This window comes from Oncorhynchus mykiss, chromosome 13 (assembly GCF_057628025.1).
Source record: "Oncorhynchus mykiss isolate SJ-2025 chromosome 13, ASM5762802v1, whole genome shotgun sequence".
Classification (NCBI taxonomy): Eukaryota; Metazoa; Chordata; class Actinopteri; order Salmoniformes; family Salmonidae; genus Oncorhynchus; species Oncorhynchus mykiss.
Genome location: NC_143034.1, coordinates 73,657,737 through 73,668,870, shown reverse-complemented (window position 1 = coordinate 73,668,870; position 11,134 = coordinate 73,657,737). Strand labels below are relative to the sequence as shown.

At 47.2% G+C, this 11,134-nt stretch overlaps 1 protein-coding gene across 1 annotated transcript in view; it reads right to left on the bottom strand.

Annotated features, from left to right (window-relative positions):
- Window positions 1-8,757, bottom strand: part of LOC110512656 (protein sidekick-2) — an 88,000-nt gene extending 79,243 nt beyond the window's left edge. Inside the window, exons 1-2 of the mRNA XM_090197567.1 lie at window positions 8,592-8,757; window positions 2,810-2,912 (exon numbers count right to left, since the gene is read on the bottom strand). Of these exons, the coding sequence (XP_090053693.1) occupies window positions 2,810-2,850 (41 nt within the window). The 5' untranslated portion in view covers window positions 2,851-2,912; window positions 8,592-8,757. The remainder of the gene's footprint in view (window positions 1-2,809; window positions 2,913-8,591) is intronic.
- Window positions 8,758-11,134: the final 2,377 nt, after the last annotated feature.

Genomic DNA, 11,134 nt, shown 5'->3' with positions numbered 1-11,134 from the left:
ACTCCACTACAGCCCCCTGATTCAACTGATCAACCTCTTTGATCAACTCCACTACAGCCCCCCCCTGATTCAACTGATCAACCTCTTTGATCTACTCCACTACAGCCCCCTGATTCAACTGATCAACCTCTTTGATCAACTCCACTACAGGCCCCTGATTCAACTGATCAACCTCTTTGATCAACTCCACTACAGCCCCCCCCTGATTCAACTGATCAACCTCTTTGATCTACTCCACTACAGCCCCCCCTGATTCAACTGATCAACCTCTTTGATCTACTCCACTACAGCCCCCCCCTGATTCAACTGATCAACCTCTTTGATCAACTCCACTACAGCCCCCTGATTCAACTGATCAACCTCTTTGATCTACTCCACTACAGCCCCCTGATTCAACTGATCAACCTCTTTGATCAACTCCACTACAGCCCCCTGATTCAACTGATCAACCTCTTTGATCAACTCCACTACAGCCCCCCCCTGATTCAACTGATCAACCTCTTTGATCTACTCCACTACAGCCCCCTGATTCAACTGATCAACCTCTTTGATTTCCTCCACTACAGCCCCCTGATTCAACTGATCAACCTCTTTGATCTACTCCACTACAGCCCCCTGATTCAACTGATCAACCTCTTTGATCTACTCCACTACAGCCCCCTGATTCAACTGATCAACCTCTTTGATCTACTCCACTACAGCCCCCCCCTGATTCAACTGATCAACCTCTTTGATCTACTCCACTACAGCCCCCCCCTGATTCAACTGATCAACCTCTTTGATCTACTCCACTACAGCCCCCTCCTGATTCAACTGATCAACCTCTTTGATCAACTCCACTACAGCCCCCTGATTCAACTGATCAACCTCTTTGATCTACTCCACTACAGCCCCCTGATTCAACTGATCAACCTCTTTGATCAACTCCACTACAGCCCCCTGATTCAACTGATCAACCTCTTTGATCAACTCCACTACAGCCCCCCCCTGATTCAACTGATCAACCTCTTTGATCTACTCCACTACAGCCCCCTGATTCAACTGATCAACCTCTTTGATCAACTCCACTACAGCCCCCTGATTCAACTGATCAACCTCTTTGATCATCTCCACTACAGCCCCCCCCTGATTCAACTGATCAACCTCTTTGATCTACTCCACTACAGCCCCCCCCTGATTCAACTGATCAACCTCTTTTATCTACTCCACTACAGCCCCCCCCCTGATTCAACTGATCAACCTCTTTGATCTACTCCACTACAGCCCCCCCCTGATTCAACTGATCAACCTCTTTGATCAACTCCACTACAGCCCCCTGATTCAACTGATCAACCTCTTTGATCTACTCCACTACAGCCCCCTGATTCAACTGATCAACCTCTTTGATCAACTCCACTACAGCCCCCTGATTCAACTGATCAACCTCTTTGATCAACTCCACTACAGCCCCCCCCTGATTCAACTGATCAACCTCTTTGATCTACTCCACTACAGCCCCCCCCTGATTCAACTGATCAACCTCTTTGATTTATTCCACTACTGCCCCCCCCTGATTCAACTGATCAAACTCTTTGATCAACTCCACTACAGCCCCCCCTGATTCAACTGATCAACCTCTTTGATCAACTCCACTACAGCCCCCCCCGATTCAACTGATCAACCTCTTTGATCTACTCCACTACTGCCCCCCTGATTCAACTGATCAACCTCTTTGATCAACTCCACTACTGCCCCCTGATTCAACTGATCAACCTCTTTGATTTATTCCACTACAGCCCCCTGATTCAACTGATCAACCTCTTTGATTTATTCCACTACAGCCCCCTGATTCAACTGATCAACCTCTTTGATCTACTCCACTACAGCCCCCTGATTCAACTGATCAACCTCTTTGATTTATTCCACTACAGCCCCCTGATTCAACTGATCAACCTCTTTGATTTCCTCCACTACAGCCCCCCCCCCCCCCCTGATTCAACTGATCAACCTCTTTGATTTATTCCACTACAGCCCCCTGATTCAACTGATCAACCTCTTTGATTTATTCCACTACAGCCCCCTGATTCAACTGATCAACCTCTTTGATCTACTCCACTACTGCCACCTGATTCAACTGATCAACCTCTTTGATCTACTCCACTACTGCCCCCTGATTCAACTGATCAACCTCTTTGATCTACTCCACTACAGCCCCCTGATTCAACTGATCAACCTCTTTGATCAACTCCACTACAGCCCCCCCTGATTCAACTGATCAACCTCTTTGATCAACTCCTCTACAGCCCCCCCTGATTCAACTGATCAACCTCTTTGATCAACTCCACTACAGCCCCCTGATTCAACTGATCAACCTCTTTGATCTACTCCACTACAGCCCCCCCTGATTCAACTGATCAACCTCTTTGATCTACTCCACTACTGCCCCCTGATTCAACTGATCAACCTCTTTGATTTATTCCACTACAGCCCCCCCTGATTCAACTGATCAACCTCTTTGATCTACTCCACTACTGCCCCCTGATTCAACTGATCAACTAATCCCTTAGCCTTTGAGGAGCTGAGTCAGGTGTCAGCTTGGCATCCAATTAACTGACAGACACACTAGTGTCATGGGTCACCCCACAGGACATGACATCATCCTTACCTGACAGACACACTGGGGTCATGGGTCACCCCACAGGACATGACATCATCCTTACCTGACAGACACACTGGGGTCATGGGTCACCCCACAAGACATGACATCATCCTTACCTGACAGACACACTGGGGTCATGGGTCACCCCACAGGACATGACATCATCCTTACCTGACAGACACACTGGGGTCATGGGTCACCCCACAAGACATGACAGCCTTGGTCCCCTTGATGACACTCTGGTCTGCAGGTGGCTTGGTGATACGGGTCCGTGCTGACAACATAGAGAGACTTCAGGTTACTGGCTGTTTAACAGACTTCAGGTTACTGGCTGTTTAACAGGTGGTTGACAGACTTCAGGTTACTGGCTGTTTAACAGGTGGTTGACAGAGACTTCAGGTTACTGGCTGTTTAACAGACTTCAGGTTACTGGCTGTTTAACAGACTTCAGGTTACTGGCTGTTTAACAGACTTCAGGTTACTGACTGTTTAACAGGTGGTTGACAGACTTCAGGTTACTGGCTGTTTAACAGGTAGTTGACAGAGACTTCAGGTTACTGTCTGTTTAACAGGTAGTTGACAGAGACTTCAGGTTACTGGCTGTGTAACAGGTGGTTGACCGACTTCAGGTTACTGGCTGTGTAACAGGTAGTTGACAGAGACTTCAGGTTACTGGCTGTGTAACAGGTGGTTGACAGAGACTTCAGGTTACTGGCTGTTTAACAGATTTCAGGTTACTGGCTGTTTAACAGGTAGTTGACAGAGACTTCAGGTTACTGGCTGTTTAACAGACTTCAGGTTACTGGCTGTGTAACAGGTGGTTGACAGAGACTTCAGGTTACTGGCTGTTTAACAGGTAGTTGACAGAGACTTCAGGTTACTGGCTGTTTAACAGGTAGTTGACAGAGACTTCAGGTTACTGACTGTTTAACAGGTAGTTGACAGAGACTTCAGGTTACTGGCTGTTTAACAGGTAGTTGACAGAGACTTCAGGTTACTGGCTGTTTAACAGGTGGTTGACAGACTTCAGGTTACTGGCTGTTTAACAGGTGGTTGACAGACTTCAGGTTACTGGCTGTTTAACAGATAGTTGACAGAGACTACAGGTTACTGTCTGTTTAACAGGTAGTTGACAGAGACTTCAGGTTACTGGCTGTGTAACAGGTGGTTGACAGACTTCAGGTTACTGGCTGTGTAACAGGTGGTTGACAGACTTCAGGTTACTGGCTGTGTAACAGGTGGTTGACAGAGACTTCAGGTTACTGGCTGTGTAACAGGTAGTTGACAGAGACTTCAGGTTACTGGCTGTGTAACAGGTGGTTGACAGAGACTTCAGGTTACTGGCTGTGTAACAGGTGGTTGACAGACTTCAGGTTACTGGCTGTGTAACAGGTGGTTGACAGAGACTTCAGGTTACTGGCTGTGTAACAGGTAGTTGACAGAGACTTCAGGTTACTGACTGTGTAACAGGTGGTTGACAGAGACTTCAGGTTACTGGCTGTTTAACAGATTTCAGGTTACTGGCTGTTTAACAGGTAGTTGACAGAGACTTCAGGTTACTGGCTGTTTAACAGACTTCAGGTTACTGGCTGTGTAACAGGTGGTTGACAGAGACTTCAGGTTACTGGCTGTTTAACAGGTAGTTGACAGAGACTTCAGGTTACTGGCTGTGTAACAGGTGGTTGACAGAGACTTCAGGTTACTGGCTGTTTAACAGGTGGTTGACAGAGACTTCAGGTTACTGGCTGTTTAACAGACTTCATGTTATTGGCTGTTTAACAGGTGGTTGACAGACTTCAGGTTACTGGCAGTTTAACAGGTGGTTGACAGACTTCAGGTTACTGGCTGTTTAACAGACTTCAGGTTACTGGCTGTTTAACAGACTTCAGGTTACTGGCTGTTTAACAGACTTCAGGTTACTGGCTGTTTAACAGGTGGTTGACAGAGACTTCAGGTTATTGGCTGTTTAACAGACTTCAGGTTACTGGCTGTTTAACAGACTTCAGGTTACTGGCTGTGTAACAGGTGGTTGACAGAGACTTCAGGTTACTGGCTGTTTAACAGGTAGTTGACAGAGACTTCAGGTTACTGGCTGTTTAACAGGTAGTTCACAGAGACTTCAGGTTACTGGCTGTTTGACAGGTAGTTGACAGAGACTTCAGGTTACTGGCTGTGTAACAGGTGGTTGACAGACTTCAGGTTACTGGCTGTGTAACAGGTGGTTGACAGAGACTTCAGGTTACTGGCTGTGTAACAGGTAGTTGACAGAGACTTCAGGTTACTGGCTGTGTAACAGGTGGTTGACAGAGACTTCAGGTTACTGGCTGTGTAACAGGTGGTTGACAGACTTCAGGTTACTGGCTGTGTAACAGGTGGTTGACAGAGACTTCAGGTTACTGGCTGTTTAACAGCTGGTTGACAGAGACTTCAGGTTACTGGCTGTTTAACAGACTTCAGGTTACTGGCTGTTTAACAGGTAGTTGACAGAGACTTCAGGTTACTGGTTGTTTAACAGGTGGTTGACAGAGACTTCAGGTTACTGGCTGTTTAACAGACTTCAGGTTACTGGCTGTTTAACAGACTTCAGGTTACTGGCTGTGTAACAGGTGGTTGACAGAGACTTCAGGTTACTGGCTGTGTAACAGGTGGTTGACAGAGAATTCAGGTTACTGGCTGTGTAACAGGTGGTTGACAGAGACTTCAGGTTACTGGCTCTGTAACAGGTGGTTGACAGAGACTTCAGGTTACTGGCTGTTTAACAGACTTCAGGTTACTGGCTGTTTAACAGACTTCAGGTTACTGGCTGTTTAACAGACTTCAGGTTACTGGCTGTTTAACAGGTGGTTGACAGATACTTCAGGTTATTGGCTGTTTAACAGACTTCAGGTTACTGGCTGTTTAACAGACTTCAGGTTACTGGCTGTTTAACAGGTGGTTGACAGAGACTTCAGGTTATTGGCTGTGTAACAGGTGGTTGACAGAGACTTCAGGTTACTGGCTGTTTAACGGGTAGTTGACAGAGACTTCAGGTTACTGGCTGTTTAACAGGTAGTTGACAGAGACTTCAGGTTACTGACTGTTTAACAGGTGGTTGACAGAGACTTTAGGTTACTGGCTGTTTAACAGGTGGTTGACAGACTTCAGGTTACTGGCTGTGTAACAGGTGGTTGACAGACTTCAGGTTACTGACTGTGTAACAGGTGGTTGACAGAGACTTCAGGTTACTGGCTGTGTAACAGGTAGTTGACAGAGACTTCAGGTTACTGGCTGTGTAACAGGTGGTTGACAGAGACTTCAGGTTACTGTCTGTTTAACAGGTAGTTGACAGAGACTTCAGGTTACTGGCTGTGTAACAGGTGGTTGACAGACTTCAGGTTACTGGCTGTGTAACAGGTGGTTGACAGAGACTTCAGGTTACTGGCTGTGTAACAGGTAGTTGACAGAGACTTCAGGTTACTGGCTGTTTAACAGGTGGTTGACAGAGACTTCAGGTTACTGGCTGTGTAACAGGTGGTTGACAGAGACTTCAGGTTACTGGCTGTTTAACAGACTTCAGGTTACTGGCTGTGTAACAGGTGGTTGACAGAGACTTCAGGTTACTGGCTGTGTAACAGGTGGTTGACAGAGACTTCAGGTTACTGGCTGTTTAACAGACTTCAGGTTACTGGCTGTTTAACAGACTTCAGGTTACTGGCTGTTTAACAGACTTCAGGTTACTGGCTGTTTAACAGGTGGTTGACAGATACTTCAGGTTATTGGCTGTTTTACAAGTTAGGTTATTGGCTGTTTAACAGACTTAGGTTACTGGCTGTTTAACAGGTGGTTTAACAAGATTCAGGTTATTGGCTGTGTAACAGGTGGTTGACAGAGTTCAGGTTACTGGCTGTTTAACGGGTAGTTGACCATTCAGGTTACTGGCTGTTTAACAGGTAGTTCACAAGTTCAGGTTACTGACTGTTTAACAGGTGGTTGACAGTTTAGGTTACTGGCTGTTTAACAGGTGGTTGACAGACTTCAGGTTACTGGCTGTGTAACAGGTGGTTGACAGACTTCAGGTTACTGGCTGTGTAACAGGTAGTTGACAGATTTCAGGTTACTGGCTGTGTAAACAGGTCGTTAACAAGAGTTCAGGTTACTGTCTGTTTAACAGGTAGTTGACAGAGACTCAGGTTACTGGCTGTGTAACAGGTGGTTGACAGACTTTAGGTTATTGGCTGTGTAACAGGTGGTTGACAAGTCAGGTTACTGGCTGTGTAACAGGTAGTTGACAGAGAGACTTTCAGGTTATTGGCTGTTTAACAGGTGGTTGACAGAGTTCAGGTTACTGGCTGTTTAACAGACTTCAGGTTACTGGCTGTTTAACAGACTTCAGGTTACTGGCTGTGTAACAGGTGGTTGACAGAGACTTCAGGTTACTGGCTGTTTAACAGACTTAGGGTTCTTGGCTGTGTAACAGGTGGTTGACAGAGTTCAGGTTACTGGCTGTGTAACAGGTGTTTGACAAGAGTTAGGTTACTGGCTGTGTAACAGGTGGTTGACAGAGTTTAGGTTACTGGCTGTGTAACAGGTAGTTGACAGAGACTTAGGTTACTGGCTGTTTTAACAGGTGGATTGACAGAGACTTAGGTTACTGGCTGTGTAACAGGTGGTTGACAAGTTCAGGTTACTGGCTGTTTAACAGACTTTCAGGTTCTGTAGACTGGCTGTGTAACAGGTGGTTGACAAGATTTCAGGTTACTGGCTGTGTAACAGGTGGTTGACAGAGACTTCAGGTTACTGGCTGTTTAACAGACTTCAGGTTACTGGCTGTTTAACAGACTTTAGGTTACTGGCTGTTTAACAGACTTAGGTTACTGGCTGTTTAACAGGTGGTTGACAGATACTTCAGGTCTTGTGGGGCTACCCATTCCAGAGTTGTGGGCTTTCTAACAGACTTCAGGTTACTGGCTGTTTGACCAGTGGTTGACAGAGAGTAGGTTATTGGCTGTGTAGACAGGTGGTTGACCAAGTCAGGTTACTGGCTGTTTAACGGGTAGTTGACAAGAATTTCAGGTTACTGGCTGTTTAACAGGTAGTTGACAGAGTTCAGGTTACTGACTGTTTAACAGGTGGTTCATTTACAAGTAGGTTACTGGCTGTTTAACAGGTGGTTGACAGACTTCAGGTTACTGGCTGTGTAACAGGTGGATTAACGAGTTCAGGTTACTGGCTGTGTGAACAGGTAGTTGACAGAGACTTAGGTTACTGGCTGTGTAACAGGTGGTTGACAGTTCAGGTTACTGTCTGTTTAACAGGTAGTTGACAGAGACTTCAGGTTACTGGCTGTGTAACAGGTGGTTAAACCAGTTTCAGGTTACTGGCTGTGTAACAGGTGGTTGACAGATTCAGGTTACTGGCTGTGTAACAGGTAGTTGACAGAGACTTCAGGTTATTGGCTGTTTAACAGGTGGTTGACAGAGACTTCAGGTTCTGGCTGTTTAACAGACTTAGGGTCTTGGCTGTTTAACAGACTTAGGTTACTGGCTGTGTAACAGGTGGTTGACAGACGTTACTGGCTGTTTAACAGACTTCAGGTTACTGGCTGTGTAACAGGTGTTTGACAGAGACTTCAGGTTACTGGCTGTGTAACAGGTGGTTGACAGAGACTTCAGGTTACTGGCTGTTTAACAGGTAGTTGACAGAGACTTCAGGTTACTGGCTGTGTAACAGGTGGTTGACAGAGACTTCAGGTTACTGGCTGTGTAACAGGGTGGCCATGTGCATTGGCTGTGTAACAGGTGGTTGACAGAGTCAGGTTACTGGCTGTGTAACAGGTGGTTGACAGAGTTTCAGGTTACTGGCTGTGTAACAGGTGGTTGACAGAGACTTCAGGTTACTGGCTGTTTAACAGGTAGTTGACAGAGACTTCAGCTTACTGGCTGTAAGTCCCCCCCCCCCCTCCCTCCAAACTCACCCCACACCAGTAGATCTGCGGCAGCCTCGTTATGCCTCTGGAGTTGCTGGCCATGCAGGTATAAGTCCCAGCATCAGAAAGGTGAGACGGGGAACCAGTAGACTGCCTGACTCCAGCAGGGTGAACCTGGGCAGCTGGACAGAACCACTGGCCAACACCCGTTCACCTGGGGGAGGGGGAGGGGTAGGGAGAGGGAGAGAGAGAGAGAGAGAGAGAGAGAGAGAGAGAGAGAGAGAGAGAGAGAGAGAGAGAGAGATGAGACCGTCAGAGAGCTTCTGCGTCACCTTGTGACTGAGTCATATGTAATCACCTTTCCCTGTGAAAAACACACAAAATGACATGCACTTCTAATAGAAGCTGTCCACCACCATACCTTTCTGCCAGGTGATAGCTGGCGCTCCGCTGGTCTCACAGTGGAGGATGACTGACATGCCGTCAATCACAGCACTGTCAGCTGGACCTGCCGTGATGTTGGGGGCAATCCCTGGGTAGAGACAAACAGGTAGGTGAGACAGACAGACAGACAGACAGACAGACAGACAGACAGACAGACAGACAGACAGACAGACAGGCGTGGACAGACAGACAGACAGACAGACAGACAGACAGACAGACAGACAGACAGACAGACAGACAGACGTGGACAGACAGACGTGACAGACAGACAGACAGACAGACAGACAGACACCTGATAGAGGTGAGAACACAGATGAGAAGGATGATGATGAGACTGATGATGAGAGATGTGAGGTAACTGTGTGAAACTTTTAATTCATTTTATCAAACTATGTTCAGTCAGTCATCTCCCATTTTTCAAGATAACGACTTAGAGACTGACAGGCACAAGGCTACCTCGCCCTCTCTTTCCTTTCCCTCTTCATCCCTCTTGTCTCTCGCTCTTTACTTGTTCGTTCTCTCTCTAATTCTCTCTCAAAATAGCCAATAATTGCCTGAGTGTGTAGTGTGACAGGTCTGAGAGACGGAGAGAAGAAGAAGAGATGAGAGTGGAAGGAAAGAGAGAGATGGAGAGACTGAAGTGGGAAATGGTGGGTTGGGGACGTACTGGTAGAGAGAGATAAAACAGTTAAAACACTGTATATATATATAATATTGTAATGTCTTTACTGTTTTGAAACCTCTGTATGTGTAATGTTTACTGTTCATTTTTGTTGTTTTTCACTTTATATATTCACTTTGTATGTTGTCTACCTCACTTGCTTTGGCAATGTTAACACATGTTTCCCATGCCAATAAAGCCCTTGAATTGAATTGAATTGAGAGAGAGAGAGCGAGAGAGAGAGACGTACTGGTAGAGAGAGAGAGAGAGACGTACTGGTAGAGAGAGAGAGCGTGAGAGAGAGACGTACTGGTAGAGAGAGAGAGAGCGAGAGAGACGTACTGGTAGAGGGGAGAGAGCGAGAGAGAGAGAGACGTACTGGTAGAGAGAGAGAGAGAGAGAGAGCGAGAGAGACGTACTGGTAGAGAGAGAGCGAGAGAGAGACGTACTGGTAGAGAGAGAGCGAGAGAGAGAGACGTACTGGTAGAGAGAGAGAGCGAGAGAGAGAGACGTACTGGTATAGAGAGAGAACGAGAGAGAGAGAGAGCGAGAGAGAGACGTACTGGTGACAGCGAGGTAGGTGTTGGTCTGTATCTCTCCAGCCAGGTTTGCGGGCGAAGCACTGGAACATCCTGTATCGTCCGGTAACAGACCGTTGATCTGCAGACTGCCCCCAACTAACACCCTGTACCTGGGCATCTTCACTGGACTGATGACCACAGCATCCTTATACCACACTATGTGGCTGGGGGACACCTCAGAGAGGAGAGGAGAAGACAAGAGTGAGTTGGATTTAAATATCTATCACTTTTTACAGCATCAGGGCTTTAGATCTCTCGCACACACACACGCACGCACGCACACACACACACGCACACACACACACGCACACACACAGACACACCTCGTGCCTGGCAGGGGATATCCACCACCTTCTCCATCTCTGCACTGATGTGTTGGACAGGCTCCTTCACAAACTGGGGATGGTTTGGAGAGGATAGGAGAGGAGAGGAGGGGAGGGGAGAGGAGGGGAGGGGAGAGGAGGGGAGGGGAGAGGAGAGGAGAGGAGAGGAGAGGAGAGGAGAGGAGAGGAGAGGAGAGGAGAGGAGAGGAGAGGAGAGGAGAGGAGAGGAGAAGAGGGCAAAGGTGAGGATGAGAGTAGAGGAGGAGGAGAGACGAGGAGAGGGAGGGGAGAGGGACGGAGGAGGGCGGAGGAGAGGAGAGGATAGAGGAGGGGAGAGTAGAGGAGGAGGGGAGATGAGGAAAGGAGGAGGGGAGATGAGGAAAGGAGGAGAGTGGAGGAGGGAGAGGATAGGAGAGGAGAAGTGTGAAGAGGAGAGGAGACAAGGAGAGGAGGAAGCGGAGAGGGTGAGAGGGAGGAGAGAGGAGAGGAGAGGAGCAGAGAAGAGAGGAAAGGAGTTGAGAAAAACAGTTACAACCTTCCTAGAATTTTCTTGAACAGTTTTAACAAGTTTTAACAATGAAG